The 17500-nt window shown below is 43.0% G+C and overlaps 1 protein-coding gene across 3 annotated transcripts in view; it reads right to left on the bottom strand.

Annotated features, from left to right (window-relative positions):
• Arhgef28 (Rho guanine nucleotide exchange factor 28) overlaps positions 1-17500 on the bottom strand; it is a 302649-nt gene that overhangs the window by 168644 nt on the left and 116505 nt on the right. For all 3 annotated transcript variants that reach the window (XM_031359805.1, XM_031359806.1, XM_031359808.1), the window contains exons 3-4: positions 12530-12677; positions 10513-10806 (exon numbers count right to left, since the gene is read on the bottom strand). In XM_031359805.1, the coding sequence (XP_031215665.1) occupies positions 10513-10806; positions 12530-12677 (442 nt within the window). The remainder of the gene's footprint in view (positions 1-10512; positions 10807-12529; positions 12678-17500) is intronic.

The following is a 17500-nucleotide window of genomic DNA, read 5'->3' on the forward strand; positions in this document are numbered from 1 at the left end:
AAGAAGAAGAAGAAGAAGAAGAAGAAGAAGAAGAAGAAGAAGAAGAAGAAGAAAAGAAAGAAAAGAAAGAGAAACGAAAGGAAAGGAAAGGAAAGGAAAGGAAAGGAGATGAAGTAGGTAGAATGGGTAGAGAGGTGGGGTGGATAGGGAGAGGCAAGGTATGAAATCATCAATAAATTAATAAAAATATTATTTATAAAACAAACAAAAAACAAGCCCTAAGAAAGGAGTAGAAATTTGCAGAACTCATAAAGCTATATATAAATGGCCAAGTTTTATAAGATGTAAAATATATTTCAACACTGCTTTTATTTTAAAATGAACCACTCCAGCCATATTTATCCCTGTGATAAGGATGTTAACATGCCTGATGTGTGACCCAACTGCTCAAGATCACTCAGGAAGCAGAGAGAGCATCAAGAACTGAGACTCCTTCTCCTCCTCCAAAATATTAGCTCCTTCTTAGCTGTTATCCCTCTCACAACGCAAATGCTTCAGATGGCCTCAACTGCAGCGGACTTAGGAAGGAAAGTGTACTAAAGCCAACAATAAAGAGATGATAATGGTTAACCTTTTTTATTAGATACAGATTTATACAAAACAAAACTCCATTGTTAAAGAATCAGAGATGGATTTATTTAAATACTATTTATGCTATTCCTACTATAAATTTCAAAAGCAAGAATTACAGAGAAAAAATAATCTGTAAAGCAAGAGAAAGCCAAAAATAGGTGTCTTAGAAGAGGACATGAAAACGTAGACCCCTTAGGAAACCATAAAAATTGATGAAGAACATAAGCAAAAGAAAATGAGCTGCACAGACCCTAAGGACCCGGGCTGATGCCCCAGTTTCGGGCTTTCACAGCATACACACACGCACACGCACGTGTACCCACACATACACATGTACATGCACTAGTGAACACACACCCATATTACACGCAGGCATCCATGTACACATGCACACACATACTAGACAAATCAAAGCAACTCTATCTGCAGGAGTGGGCAGGGAGCACGGGGATGTAGAAGTGTAGGAGGGATAATAGAAGACTTTTATAGTTATTTAAAAAACAAAACAAAACAAGCCCCTTTTTTAAAAGATTTGTTTTCTTTTATTTGTATGAAGGTTTGGTCTGTATGTCTGTCTGTGCAGCACTGTTTGTGTCTGATGCCCATTGAAACCAGAAGAGGGTGACAGGTTCCCTTAGACTGGAGCTACAGGCAGCTATAAGCTGCCATGTGGGTGCTTAGAATCACACCCTCTACTCACCCACTTTCCAGTCTCCTCACTTACTTTACCTTCAGCCACTGTGCTTTTAGCCATCAAAGCTGGTAGTATTAAAACTCATGTGTCATCTTTCATTAAATAAAACAGCTCAAGAACAGTTACCACCATTCAAATGTAAGAACATTGGAACTTTTCACTTTTTTTTTTTTTTTACTTAAAAGTAACCATAAAATGATTCCTTGGCTGCTGTAATTTTCAAGTTCAATTCTAGTTGCTTGTGTGTGATCAAAATCTGTCATGAGTGCTATGTGTTCAGGAGAGTGTGAGAGCAAGCGGGACAAGGATGGGGCTTGGCCAACACAGGCAAACTACGAAGTACAGCAGCATACGGTGGTCAAAAATAAAAGCTGCCATTTATTCCTGAAATTTATAATTGGGAAAGAAAGTGACCCAAATACAACCTTATGTTCTTTTTCTCAGACATGACAATACAAATATCTGTCTTCCAAATCTAAGGCCATTGTTGCTAGACGGAAGCAGAGTTTCTAAAATCTTTATTTTACGAGTATGACTATTTGCCTGCATGTATGTTTGTGCACCATTTGTGTGTCTGGTGCCTGTGGAGGTCAGAAGAGGGCATCAGATACCCTGGAATTTTACAGATGTTTATGAGACACCATGTGGGTGCTGGGAACTGAGCTCCAGGCTTCTGCAAGAACAGCCAGTGCTCTTAACTTGAACCACGTCTCTCGTCGGGAACATAATTTCTTAAGGAGACTTTGTGATGTTTCTTCCTCTTCTTGAAGGCAGTTTCTAAAAGAGAGAATGTGTCCAAAAAGAGACAGCAACTTAAACTGCAAAACAAATCCATCTGGAGAGGACAAAGCTCTCTTCTTTAAGGAATTCAGTTCTGCATTGATTCTTGACTGCCAGAAATCCTATTCCTTGAGAACTTAAAACAGGCTTGGAAGACAATGAAAACATTTTTTAATTAGGGATTTGGATCTCCCTAAAGGATACCTACACGCAACCCTAAGCCCTGTGAGATAATTCTATCAATTTGACATAGATGGTTACCATAGGCACCATTCCAAAGAACGCTGTCCTCTGACATTAGTGTGCATCCTGAAGGTTACCTTAGCAACCCAATGAATAGAATACCAGTTTAACATGCCAGAAACTGAGGGGTTGGAAATGGATACCCCAGAGAAAATATTAGAAGAAACAGAAGGCTAGAAATCAATACTGAATACATACACAATTACTTCTTTAAAAACAACAACAACAAACCTGAGAGGATCCACTGTTTCCTACAATGCACTAATTTCAAAGTGCAAGGGGGAAAAAAAAAGCAGGAAATTTGTATGTATGGGTTTCCTGTCCACTGGTATTTCAGCTCTTGCAATCTGAAACTTGGTCACTACAAAGCTTCGGGTAGAATGACAGAACAGACAGGCTCCATGATCTGCAGGCCAGCAAGTAAGCCGTATGATCCAGCATGTCCTCCCTACTCAGGCCTGGAGCTCAGTGATGTCAGACCAGTCAAGGGTGCCTGCATCCCACCCTCCCTCTCCATCCCTCCTGCATTTGCAGCCAATACATTGGCTTCAAGGACAAACAGGGCCCAGCTTTATCTCAAGTGCTCACAAATCTGGCTTCTTGCAGGTTGCAGGTCTCTTTCCCATGCAAAGACAGAACAAGTTCTCTCAGCACACACTGCTGACCCACATGCCCCCCTTTCTGTGGCTGCCTAGTAGAGAGATGGTGGGATGCAGCCAGATGTCTATTTGTGAACACTGATGATCAAGACGGTTTGGCAGCTACTGAAGACCTCTTAATCATACTAACTTTTCTCTAGAGCCCCGTGGGCTCCGCGTGCCCTTCCTCTCATTGGCTACAGTGCACAGAGAACCAAGTGCTCTTCGGGGGATGTGAATAACTCTGTTTAGCAGAGCATGGCCATGCTGAATGTCCACCTCCACTGTGATAGCATCGTGTTGCTTTCCCTGTACCATACATTACGGGTGTTCCTCATGGCAACGTCCACTGTTTTTCCTTTAAGTCCCTGTTCTTCATGCTATAATTGGTTCTTATACAAACAAGGCACTGCTCAGACTTGCTCTCAAAGCTTGTATTCTGCAACTGGTAAATCATAACTCTAATTTCTAGATTCAAGTTTAAATCTAAGATAGTGTAGCCAGTTACAGAATATATTCTTGATTGGATCTATGAAATAAATATGTACAAAATTCCATTCTCTAACATCTTCCCTTGGTCCTGCCAGTTCCAAGTTCTCTTTGATGATGGGTCTCACATAGCAAATACAAATTGCCTTCTAGCTACAAAGGCTATGTCTAAGCCCAAGGCTGCCCTGAAGAAGAGTTGAAAGGACCAATTGACTTAACCTCTGATTTCACTCTGTGGATAGAATAACTTATAAAGGCAGGAGGAAAGTTTACCTCTTCAAACTTTATAAAGCAGCCTGACAGGCCAAACTTTGTTTTGTTAAAGGCTTAGTATTTTCTCCTGTAGATTCAGTTCTCAGCAATACTGACAAAACAAAGCATAATGTTTTTGGTGGGTATTAACATAACCCAAGTGTAGTGGCTATTCCTGGTTGTCAATCTGACTATATCTGGAATGAACTACAATCCAGAATTGGAAGGCTCACCTGTGATCCAGATCTTGAGGCTGGGAGATACAAGTTTCTGACCTGGATCTTGGCATAGAGATCTTGAGGCATAGTGGCTATGACTCCCAGGAGACTAAGGCAAGGAGATCTCTGAGTTCAAAGTCACCTGTGACAAAGCAAATCTCAGATCCAGGCTCGGTGGCACACACCTTTAATCCAGGCCACACCTTCTGCTGGAGACCTACATAAGGACGTTGGAAGGAGGCAGAGTCTCTTCTTCACCTGCTTGCCATGTGGGACTGAGCAACTGCTAGATCCTTGGACTCCCATTCACAGCTGCTGATGATCATTATTGGGGAGTTGGACTACAGACTGTAAGTCATCAACAAATTCCCTTACTATATAGAGACTACCCTAAGTTCCGTTACTCTAGAGAACCCTGACTAATATGCCATGCATTCCATAAGGGATAGAAGAACATCTGCCTAGAAGACCCTGAAGTAACTGACTCATGTCCACCTATACCTGCAGAGGGGTCCAAATTAATCTTTAATGATATTAACTTATCCTTAAGTGATGGCTACTTTCATGTCAACTTGACACAAGCTAGAATTATCTTAAAGGAGAGAACATAATCGAAAAAATAATAAGATCCGGCTATAAGGCATTTTCTCTATTAGTGATTGAAGGTAGAGGACACAGCTCTTTGTGGGTGGTTCCATCCCTAGGCTGGTGGTCTTGGGCTCTGTAAGAAATTGGTCTGAGCAAGTTATGATGAGTAATCCAGTAAGCAGGGCCCATCCATGGCCTCTGCATCAGCTCCTGCCTCCAGGATCCTGTCCTGTTTGAGTTCCTGTGCCGACTTCCTCCAATAATGGACTACAATGTGGAAGTGTAAGGCAAATAAACCCTTTCCTCCCCAAATTTCTTTTGGTCATGGTGTGTCATCACAGCAATGACAACCCTAACTAGGACACTTTCCACAAATCCAATCTTCAACCTGCCAATTTGTGATATATCAATGTGTATGCAATAATATTTATGAAAAATATTTTCTACATGACCTTTTTTAAAAGAAAGGGTCTCCCCTTGCTCTCTAGTTACAAGGCATCCACAGGACAAGCTGTACCATCCAGTAGGCTGGGCAAGAAGTAACTATATTCACAAGGCCAGTGCCATGGGAATTAATACGCCACATGTTGCCCTTCCCCTGGTGAAGCCTGGTTTCCCAGCCATCCCTATTAGGCTTCTGGGAACACAAATGCAGGAAAGCCATTTGGTTGATCAGGAAGGGAGGCTTCAACTCAAACATCGGCTGAGCACAAATCAGTAAGACGTCAGAACATTTTACCCCAGTTAACCTAATTGTCTACATTACGCCCATCTCCTCAAAAACATGTCGACCAAATCACAAACAGGCAAGAAAGCCAAAAGCAAAGCAGATAACCTGTGACATCTTCCTGGGTGATTCTGCGACCTCACCCGGCCTCTACTGCAGTCTGCGACCTCACCCAGCCTCTACTGCAGGCTAGGAGTTTCAGAGGCCCTGCAAAGGCTTCTATCGTGAAAGAAATTTCAAAGGACATATGGTTTTAATTTTATGAAATAGATGGAAGGCCTGAAATTCAATAAAGCCTTCTGTTGCGTGCATGACGAAGTTGTATTATGACTGATGACGAATAAGATGTAGACCAAGAGGAGACCCCGCTTTGCTCTGCTTTTTCCAACATACCATTTTTATTGATTCTCTAGGAATTTCATATCCTGCACCTCGATCACATTCACATTCCAGTCTTTCCATGTTCCTCCCCCACCTTGTGACCCAACAACCCCCCAAAATAAAAGTTAACATTAAAAAAAAAGTCAATGTGTGTTGACTATAGAGTCACTGGAGCATGGTCAGACTCTCAGCGGCCTGCCCCTTGAGTGGAACTGAGTCCCTCCCCTCTCCCCATACCTCCATCAGAAGCCATCAACTGTGGAGAGCATCCACATCACCATTTTTAAGAGTCTTCCTCAGTGGCTTCCTGTCTAGGCTGTTACTTTGGGGTAAGGGGGAAGTAAGATTTGTCAGAGGAGCCTTCCATGTCCCTCCCTTTCAACTATGCATCTGTAGCCAGCGATATCACAGCAAAAGCAGCCTCCTTGCTCTTTACAGTTGGCGAGAGCACAAATCATGGGCCATCATATGTTTCTGGCAACAATACAGACCATAGACATGCCTCCCTATCATTGAGACCATGGACCCAGAAAAGGCCCTTGGAGGCTGCCCGGACCGCTGTTATCACCATGGCCTTAGGTGGCAGTGCAGGCCACTCACATCAATATGACCTCTGGCTGCAGCATGACCCACAGACATCAAAATGGCTTCAGGCTGCAGCACAGACCATGGACATCCACATGGCCCTTGGTGGCAACATGGGCCACAGAGATCAACACAGACCCTAGCTGCAGTAATGCCACAGACCCATACATGGTCCTCAGTGGCAGCCCGGACTGGATATCATCGCCATGGGAGACCCGGCTTTTCTTAGGGAAGCTGTGCTGCACACATTGTCTTTCCCTGATAACCATCAATGTAAAAGCAAAAAGTGGGATATTTATCACAAATTGCAAAGGAATACAGTAACATTCATGGTAGGCCTTAGGTCAGATTCTTTATACAACAAATCTATTATCAAATATTATTATCACAATATTCATGTAAGACAACATCTATACCTGAAGAACTCATTAAAAATAGATAACCATTTTAAAAGATGAGCAGGGCCCAAAGGGCTGAAGGGAGTTGCAGCCTCATAGGAGGAACAACAATATGAATTAACCAGTACCCCCAGAGCTCCAAGGGACTAAACCACCAACAAAAGAGTACACATGGTGGGACTCATGGCTCTAGCTGCATATGTAGCAGAGGATGGCCTAGTCGGTCATCAATGGGAGGAGAGTCCCTTGGTCCTGTGAAGGTTCTATGCCCCAGTGTAGGGGAATGCCAGGACCAGGAAGCGGGAGAGGGTGGGGTGGTGAGCAGGGGGAGGGGGGAGGGATTAGAGGGTCAAAGGGGAAACCAGGAAAAGGGAGAACATTTGAAATGTAAATAAAGAAAATATCTAATAAAAAAAGATGAGCAGAGAAGTTTTAAATAGTTTTTGACAGCTACTAAAATGGATAATTGCTGAATAGTTTGTAGGATCCTTTAAAATTCCTAAACAGAATAACCGTGTGACCCAGTAATTCCACTACTGCATACACAAAGGAAAGACAATCAGACATCTAGAGAAGCATCTACATTCTTGTACTCAAGGCAGACCCCGTCACAGTGGGTATAAAATACACAACCGGTAATGAGAGGGTGAAGAAAACATACTCATACACAACATGGAATACTATTCACCCATAAAAATGAAACCCGGTCACCTTGCAACAACAGAGATGGAACGGGAGATCATTGCATTACAGAAAATAAGCCAGACATAGACACATCAGTGCCATGTGATCTAACCTTCACGTGGACTCTCAAAAAATATTAGATCATAGAAACAGAGAATCAAATGATGGTCCCCAGAGGCTAGGGATGGTGATAAGGGGAAAGGCTGGTCAACAGCTGTTAAACTGCAGCTAGTTTGGAGCAAGGGTTCCCTGTGTGACAGCAATTATACATTTCAAAAACTTACAAGAAGGCATTTTAAAAGTTTTAAACATAAAGAAATGCTGAATATTTGAGATAAGTATTATTAATTAGATTTAAACATTATACAATGTAAACACATATCAAAACACTACACAGCACTAAATAATAGTAAAAAAAAATTATGTTTCTATCAGTTAAAACAAGTAAATTTAAAACACAATTACTGGGAAGGAAACTGGATTGTGCTTATGATTGATGTCCCCACCAGGAATACAATACAAATTCCCACAGGCCCAGCCCTCAGCCTGTTCCTCACGTCATCATTATACTGGAAAAGGTCAGGGGGACAACATGAGGATAAAACAGATCACAAGAGGGTGGGGATGAAGACAAGAAGCAAGAGGGCAATGGACCACACGTGACATAGAGAACACCATCGCTGGGAGCTAGAAGACCAACAGTGAGGACAGAGACATGAAGAATCTAGTGGGGTACAGGAATAAATGAGAACAAAATACCACAAAAACGTCACAATAAAACCCACTGGATGTTTATTTGTTTTTAAACTAATAAAGGAATAAATAAAATATGATTTATCTGGGAAAAACCAAATTAAATATAAAGTAATTTACATAGGTCCCATTACCCCATAGTCAGGAAGTCCCAAAGTTCCGAAGGTCAGGTCTTAATCAGATTTGAAAGCACTTTTCCTTAACAACTATGACATTAGGAATTATTTTTCCATAGGGTACAGTGTCTCCCTATCAAAAAGAAAGGAACTATCTTCTTTCTCTTATCCAAACATGGATCTCTACATAGCCTAGAAAAGTGGCAACAGGGCATTTGGCAACTGTAGTTCTCTGAACTTATTTTATTGCATGTTTCTATCACAAATGCACACACATCATGGGAAATCATACACACACACACTACTGTCAATCCACTGGGAAATCATATACACATATTATTATAAATCCACAGACATTAGAAAATCTCAAATTCTGAATTTTAACCTGAAAATTAAAAGCAGCAAGTCTGCAGTACAAACCACTCCATGGCGTAAGCAGACTCGGTTCTGGAAGACGCTCATGTCGTTCTCTTATCTAAGGTCTTAAAAACTCAGAAATGTTGATAAGGAAGGTTTAGAATAATTCTGACTGAATGGAGAAATGAATTTCCTTTCTGGCTGTAGCCTCAGTATCCTGTTTATAAAAGTCATACCCTTTACTTAAAGTGGTACATTCAATCTTACCAATGATCAAATGTAAGCCAACCTGTAAGTCACACCCAGAATGTATCAGGAGTCACACTTGTCAAAATACTATCATCCAACATGGTGGAGGTCATGAGAGGAAAACTGCACAATGATGACACATGCTGTATGCAAGCAAACATCTCTGGCTTTTCAATAACATTACATCATTGGTAATCACCTTAAGACATGGCTACTCATGGGCTGGTGAGATGGCCCAGTGGATAAAAGTGTTTGCTGTCAAAATTTGATGACCTGAGTTTAATCTGTGAGATCCACATCCTGGAAGGAGAGAACTGACCCATGAAACTTGTCCTCTGACCTCCACATGTGCACTGTGGCACAAAGCTGCACCCCTCCCCCTCACACAGTCTAAATGAATACATTTAAGAAACTTTTTAAAAAGGAGCACCAATTGAACAGTTTGGCTTCATGCCCACATTGGCTTGTACACAACTTCCATAGCTCAACATGCATTCTAACACAGTAGAACAAGAATCCATCCACCCCTAGTAACTCTAAAAGCTAGCACAAATGTAAAAAATACAAGAAATTACATGTCGGAGGAAATGGAAATAATTAGTGTAGCTTGATAAACACACATTATTTACACGTATAGAATGATCATAGCATACCCCAGAGACACATATAAATGTGTGTCAATTTAAAAGCACTTTTGAGACAGGCTGTCTGTACCTTGCCCTAGATGACCTGGAACTCACTATGTAGAGGCCATGGCTTCAGACTGGCAATGACCTTAATCCATCTTTCAATTAAAATTTTTAGCTATAAATGCCCTGGGTAACATTGACTTTGTATGCATGTGTTCCTGTCTGCAGGTACATATGAGTGTATGGGAGGGGTGTGTGTGTGTGTGTGTGTGTGTGTGTATGCACAGGTATACACATTTGTGTGCTGTGTGTAGATATGTATACAGTAGTATGTGTGTATGCATGTGTGTGTGCAATGTATATGTGTATGCAAGTATACATTTGTGTGGTATGTGTGTGTGTGTTGGTATGCACCATAGTATGTGTATACAGTGGGTTGTTTGTATGTGTGTGTGCATATGCATGTATACATTCGAATGTTGTGTGTGCATGTGGAAGCCAGAATGTTGTTTCCCATAGGTCACCCACCTTGACTTCTTTAAAAAAAAAACCAATGTCTCTTGTTGGAGCTAGAACTCACCAATTTGGCTAGACTGGGTGGCCAGGGAGCCCTAGAGGTCTTCCTGACTCCACCTTTTTCAGTGTTGGGGTTACAAATGATCACTGTTTTATGTGAGTGCTGGAGATCAAGCAAGCACTTTCCACTGAGCTATCTCATCCCCCCACCCTGACTCCTACGTTGTTCAGAAGTCAGCTCATCTGTTACCTTCTTTCAGCCACTCCAAGTGTTCCACAGAGCTCTTTTTTGTCCTTGTTTCATATTGGGATAATGGCAACACTGTTCCGTTTTCACAGCAAGAAACTAGCCAAGGGGATTAGGGCCACAGTCCGAAGCCACAAACTCAAGAGTCAGACATAAAGAAACAGTCCCTAACCCCAGAGTAAAGCCCTTTAATGCCTCCTCCTCAGACTTCCTGGGAACAGAAGCATCAGCCAGCTAAGAGAAAATGGCTGAATACTTCAGAGAACGCAGTCACACCGGGGCTCAGCTAAAAGTTGGGAAGAAAAGTCTACCCAGAGAAAGGGACAGCAAACTGTAAGGTACATTCTAAACGTGAGAAAGCCAGCACACAGTTGAGTTTTCTGACACTGACCTACCTTCAAGTGAGGAATTTCCCAGGACTGTCCACCCCAAAGGCAGCTCCAGTTGGGTCAGAGCCAGCACGAGCTCCTCATCCAAGGCAGGCAGCGCTTCTGCTGTCAGGGCAAATGGGGTCAGCAGCGTCTGGTGACTACAGGGCGTGAGTCGGTCAGCCTGAGTGACCAGCAGACGAGCCAGCCTGCAGGCCATGTTGTCCACGTAGGTCACTGAGCCAGAGCCCATGGTCACCGGGGAGTACCCTTCTGAGCAGAGGCACACAGATACCATCACCGTCTCCTGAAGCCAATGCCCTAAATGACAAGATGATTAACCATTCAGCCCATGTTCGCAGGAGTCACACAGTAGCCATGGGTGGGCAGAGAACAAGCAGGAAGTATGGTGTCCTCCTTCCCTGCTTGACTCTCCACGCTTTCCCTCAAAGGCTATGCTGCCAGGAGTCCAAAAGCCAAGAGCATCTGCCATCTTCACAATGACTCTCAAAAGCAGGGTCCCAAAAGATGCCACCCCATTAGACATACCTATCCATTATACATTGAAGAACATATCGCCTATCATTGATAGGCTAACCATTTTCCCACATTCAAAGGTTACCTTCATGGTACTATAATCAGGGAAATTTAAGGTTAAGAAATACACTGTCACTCGCCCCAGGAAACCTGTCAAAATGAAGATAACGCCCTCACTTTGAGCAGGCCACAAAACAAGGAGAAAGGCTTGCTTTTGTACTTAGGAGCTCAATGAGATTGGCCCTTCCACATAAACAAGAAAGAAAGAGCCGGGCGGTGGTGGCGCACACCTTTAATCTCAGCACTTGGCAGGCAGAGGCAAGTGGATTACTGAGTTCGAGGCCAGCCTGGTCTACAGAGTGAGTTCCAGGACAGCCAGGGCTACACAGAAAAACCCTGTCTTGAAAAACAAAAAAGAGAGAAGGAAAGAAAGAAAGAAAGAAAGAAAAAAAGAAAGAGAGAGAGAGAGAGAGAGAAAGAAAACAGTGCATTTTCTGTCAGAAGGGGTGCTTTCGTTATTTTTATCTTTTCTCCATAAGCTACTCACTAAAAGAGAAAATGTAAAGAAACTAGGAGTGGAAAGGATGTCAGTTTATTTAGCAGAGTAAAAGGGAGAGGGGGAAGGGACCACAGAGGAATGGCAGCCATTAACAAAATACAGAAGGGAGAGGTTTTGGGTTGTTTCTTTGTTTGTTCAGTTAGTTTTCAGGTTTTTTTAAAGAAGTTCTTCAATGAACAGATAGTTTTGTTCTTTTTTTAAAAAAAGATTTATTTATTATATATAAGTACACTGTAGCTATCTTCAAACACATCAGAAGAGGGCATCAGATCTCATTACAAATGGTTGTGAGCCACCATGTGGTTGCTGGAATTTGAACTCAGGACCTCTGGAAGAGTAGTCAGTGCTCTTAACTACTGAGCCATCTCTCCAGCCCTAGTTTTCAGTTTTTGAAACAGGGTTTCTCTATGTGTCCCTGGCTGTCCTGGAACTGCAGGAGCAGGCTGGCCTGGAATTCAGAGATCTACCTGCCTCTGTCTACTGAGTGCAGGCATTAAAGGCGTGGGCCACCACTGCCAGGCATTTGTTTTCCTCTTTTTTTTCTTATCTATGAGCTCCTGAGGCTGCCAGTCTGACCACAGAGGAACGAGGAAGGAGAATGAAGACATGGTCTGTCATGTCAGCTTGTCCTGAGCTAACTCAGGCATCAGAATGAAACAAAGGAGGTGACCCAAGGCACATCCTCTATTGTCTACATCTAAGGATGCTAGACCTTGAGAGCTGGGGGGCAGCCAATGGGATGAGCTTACCAGGACTAAGCCAAGGCAGACACTAGTAGAAGGGCCCCAGGAGCCAATGGCCCAGGGCACGAGTCCTTCCTAAGAGCATGCACGTACACCCCTGTGAACTCCTGACCTTGCACTTCTTCTTTTTCCTTGTGATTCACTACTTGGCAGATATCCCTGGAGGGCAGATGTCTCCCACCCCACCCCCAAGAGGCCTCCTCACCTGGAATGCTAGATAGGAGAACATTATCCTCTACACGCTCAGCAATCACCACGTGCCTCTGATGCGACCCGTCATAAATAAAGTAAAACTCCGCATCTTCGGGAAGATAAACGTTTTTGCCAAACTTTGCATAGACCGTCCTCTGTCCCTGAAAAACAAGTAAATCTGGGCATCAGTACACTTCCTTGTTCCGGCTCTGAGAAACCACAGGGAAGGGCGCAGGGCCACAGCACTGACACCTGTCATATGCACTGCACGTGAGTGAGCTCAAATGTCACAGAGTCTCCTTCCAACAACAACCATTTCCAAGCAACGCCTTCCTGATGTGTCTAGTATGGGAGTCAGGGCTGGCCTGTGCTGCTCTGGTAGCCAAAGAAGATCAAGGAATAGGAAAGAATAATTTATTTCATTTGCTAGATACACTTGTGTGATGTTTCAGTACCTTGGGTTTCTCTGCCCCAAATATCACTGCACATAAGGTTATCTTGTATGTGAAATGCCACTATAAATATAGAGGTACTATATATATAAAATATATAGGTATATAATAGGCTATGTATAACATATTATATCTTGGAGAATCGTGAGGAAAATGAAGAAACATGCTGCAAGGTCAGGAGTTCACAGGGGTGTGTGTATGTGCATGCTCTTAGGAAGAACACATGTCCTGTGCCACCGACTCTTGGGGCCCCTCCACTTGTGTCTACCTTAGCTTAGTCCTGGCAAGCTCATCGACTGGCTGCCTCCATATTTATACGTGTGTGTGTGTGTGTGTGTGTGTGTGTGTGTGTGTGTGTGTGTGTGTGTGTGTGTGTGTGTGTGTGTATGTGTGTGTGTGTGTATGTGTGTATATATATATATGTATATCTGTATATAAATGTATATTATAATAGCATATAAATGATACTCTTAGCTCAGGCCCTAGCATGTGCTAGACCACTGTACACTGCAAGAACCATAAATATTCACAGATATTTTCAGCTAAACAAAAGTGCTCACTCACTACACTGACTCCTCTGAGTTTTAGCTGAGCCTTCTTTCTCAGCTGGCCAGCCTCATCCTTTGCCTTAAGAGTTTCTGGCTAGCACAAAGCCTTACAGGCTGTCCTGGTTAAGGAGAAGCACTCTTTCAAAGGAATGGGACAGCAGGCTAGCGGTCTTAAGTACATGAAGCTTTGTCAGGGGCTAGCTGACAACCAAACCTGCCAGATCGTCTCAGGATCCTGCAGGCCTCAGAGATCCAGGATACTCCCTGCCTCAAGTACAAAAAGGCAGCCCAGAGCAGGCCTCCAGGGAGAGAGGATGCATTCTGCCCAGCCTAAGGGAGTGGCAGGGAGGTGGAAAAAGAGCAAGGAGTAGAGGAGCCATCTATTCTAGAAGTTTCCAGAGCTTATTCAAAGTGGAGATGGCTCTGGCTGTCTGTGTAGCTGCCTTACAAAAACAAACCAGTTTCTCAGCCTGGGATGAATGAGAAAGGAAGCAAGGAAGGTTTGGGCTAAGTCTCCTGGACAGGAGTGTCAGCCTGACGCAAGTCCCTATAGCACCATGACACTGGAGTTGGGCTAAGGAAGAGCAAGAGCAGCCTAAAGCTCCTCCCTCCAGTGACCATATTGTCATTTGACCTAAAAATGTTTTGAAATAAAAAATCATTTTCATACTGGCTTGCAGTTGCAAGGAATCTAAAATTATGGATTATCATAAATACAAATCCCAGTGTTTAGAAAAACCACACTGGTACTCAGTTCCTAGTGTGTTGCACGAACGGAATTGACAGAAAGTGACGTGCCAAGGAAAATCTCCCATACAATGGCTTCAGAAAGCGCACAGGAAGGAGAGCTGAAAAGCAAAAGACACAAAACAATAGCACACATTTGACAGGACTGAGAGAGGAAACTCAGACGGGCTTTCCACTTCCTAAAAACGAAGAACAGCTTGCGCTAGTCATGTTCCTGGTTGCTAAAGGGCTGTTCATTCTCCATAGATAGACTGTGACCTGACATGGTGGTAGCCTTCATAAACACGGAGCAGATTGTATAAATAGATCAAAGATTTGCATGGACCACAAAGATATCTCATCTCCATCTGCTCCAAACAATGATCAGAGTAGGCTCTCTTTTGGCCAGGTGAACAAGAACTACCACTTAGGCACGAGTTTCGCCACGACCATCCCAAGTCCCTCCCTCCCCTGTCTTGATACCTGGTTCTTCCCTTTCCAGAACCACTCCATGCTTTGCAACAGCAAAGACTATGGGTCACCACTCCTAGTGTCCCGGCACAGAGGATGATACTCAGAATAAAAGGAATCGCCTGCTTAGTAATTACAAGAACATCAGAAATGGAGCCAAGGACTGTGGCTAGGAAAGAAGGTGATCCAGGAGCTAACAGGAGCTGAGGTCAATGTGGGCGGGTGGGAGAGCAGGGCAGAGAAAGGATCTGGTGGTGGAAGAATAAGAACACTGGCGCTCAGGAAAAGGAACAGGGTGCTCAAATAAACCAACTGAACTGAGCTGTGTAGAAGACCCAGAGGACGGGGTGGGGGTGGGAGTCGGGGGGTGGGGGTGGGGGTGGACTATGGGATTTTTTTGAGCTTGTGAGCACAAAAAAATCAGCTGTAGGTGACAACCCCAACCTGAAACTAAGGTCTCTCTGGTCACTGTGGCCACTGAAGTCTACCACTGTTCTTTGGAAACCACTCACTTCCCATGTGGGAGAGAGACTCCACTTACAGAATTTGCACATACAAACCTTATGCCTGCCCTCATTTGAACTCAGTGGCAGGCTTTGCTTTCGACAACTGAAAACAATAACCTGTCCTAATAAAACCAATGGATCGATGCCAGAGTCACAGTTGCAGATGGGTATGTTAGCTCCTCTCTGTCAACTCACTGGGCCTCACTTACAAAGTTCTCAAATACTCCATTAAGAGGCCAGAGAGGTGGATCAGCTGTTAGGAGCACTGGCAGCTCTTCCAGAGGACCCAGGTTCAACTCCCTGTACACACATAAGGAAGCTCACAGCTGTCTATAACTCCTGGGAATCTGACACCCTCACACAGACATACATGCAGGCAAGAAAAACAATGCACAGAAGAAAATAAAAATAAATAAATCACTAAAAATAATAGTTCCCTGAAACTTCTGGAAACAAAAGACAGACAAGGCAAGATTATCTCCTCAAGTTAATCTATAAATTTAACATATTCCATTCAACACCCAAACTGAATGTTTTCAACGTTAATTGGACAAAAATTTATCTGAAAGTTTCTTTGGAAGAATAGATAAGAGTAGCGATTGGAAGAGGGAATAATATGAGTGGACAAGCCCTTGTCATATCAAAGTGAAATAAAGACTACAACCAGGGTCTTTTAAACAGTGTGGCAGTGGCTGAGAGACAGAAAGAACTCAAAGGAGAGACCAGAAACAGACATACGGGCATATGAAAACTGCATACCAAGGATGGTGGTATCTCAAATCAGTGGGGAAGAAAGGGTCTAGGCTTCTGTATAGGCTCATGCACTCACCTGCATGTTCTAAAGACTTTTTTCTTAATCTGTCTCTTTAGGGCGACTATATTCGCCTAATTACTGAGCTTTCTCCCACTAATGTTCCTTTAACTCGCATCCACCACACAGGGCACCTGTCAACGACAATGTTATTTGCTAGGCAACCATTTCTGTTTAGTTTCTAAACTATCTAGTATCCTTGGGCAGTAGGCCAAGGGTTTTCAGATCAGGTAATGAGAACAGAATGGTACATCTGTTTGTGGTGGGGTTCTGCAGTCTAGGGCCATGCAAGAAGTTTATAAGTGGGTGTTAGGTGGTTAGCACACGTAAGCATCATTCACAAGACTGTTTTCCTTTGTATGGATCCATTTTCTAAGTCATCATGACTGTTTCAAAGGCACAATTTTTTTAAAGGCTGATGAGTGCTAGCTAGCTTTTATAAGAACAGGCAAAATTGAAATGCAAAGCATATTTAGGACTTTTTAATGGTAATTGTCAATCTTTATAAGATGATTAAAACTATATTCTAAAACATTCAAATATTTTACCCAGCTTCTGTGTGAGAGATCTCAGGGACAAGAGCACAAGATGGGCCAATGGAAACTGATACATTTTGTTTAACTATGAAAGCTTACTAATACATACCATAAAATCCATTTTATTGTTAATGACATTATAGTATAAGTGAACTACCAAACTTTGAACTTTTTTAATATTTGAAATATCGTTATTATAATAATTCCATACAAGCCTGCCCTGTGGAGCAGAGCCTTTGAAAAGTTAGACAACAAAACCCCAGGATGACCTTGCCATATTATAAGAAAGTTAACACACACCACAGATCCCAGTGAGTCTTAGGCTAACCAGCTCAGGACACTAGAGTCAGAAACACAACATTGTGCCTCTTGATTTCTGCTTCACCGGGGAGCTTGTTCTCTTTCTCACAATTCATCACACATATTTGTCTTCATGTAATACTAAAGAAAATGATGAGAGCCGACAGCATTTCACGTCAAATGTCTGTGTGTAACTAAAGCATGTCCTTAAAACATGGGCACTGGGAAGACAGCCTATGCACAACCATGAGGGCCTGAGTTTCATCCCCAGAACCCACATTTAAAACAAAACAAAACAAAACAAAAACCAAGCACAATGGCACAGGCTTGCAGTCCCAATGCAGGGGAGGTAAATCTCTGAAGCTCCACCTAGGAGGTGGATCTCTGAAACTCACTCTCCAGCCAGCCATGTCTACTTGGAAAGCTCCAAGCCAGTGAGAGGGCCCACTCCAAAATTCAAAGTTAATAGTATCCTGAGGGATGACACCCTATATTGATTTCTAGCCTTTGTGCACACCCACATGAACACAGACACAGACACACACACAGACACACACACACACACACACACATACACACACACACACACACACACACACACACTTTACAATTAGAAAGTGTTTCCTTATGCATT

The sequence above is a fragment of the Mastomys coucha genome, unplaced genomic scaffold (assembly GCF_008632895.1).
Source record: "Mastomys coucha isolate ucsf_1 unplaced genomic scaffold, UCSF_Mcou_1 pScaffold8, whole genome shotgun sequence".
NCBI classification, from domain to species: domain Eukaryota; kingdom Metazoa; phylum Chordata; class Mammalia; order Rodentia; family Muridae; genus Mastomys; species Mastomys coucha.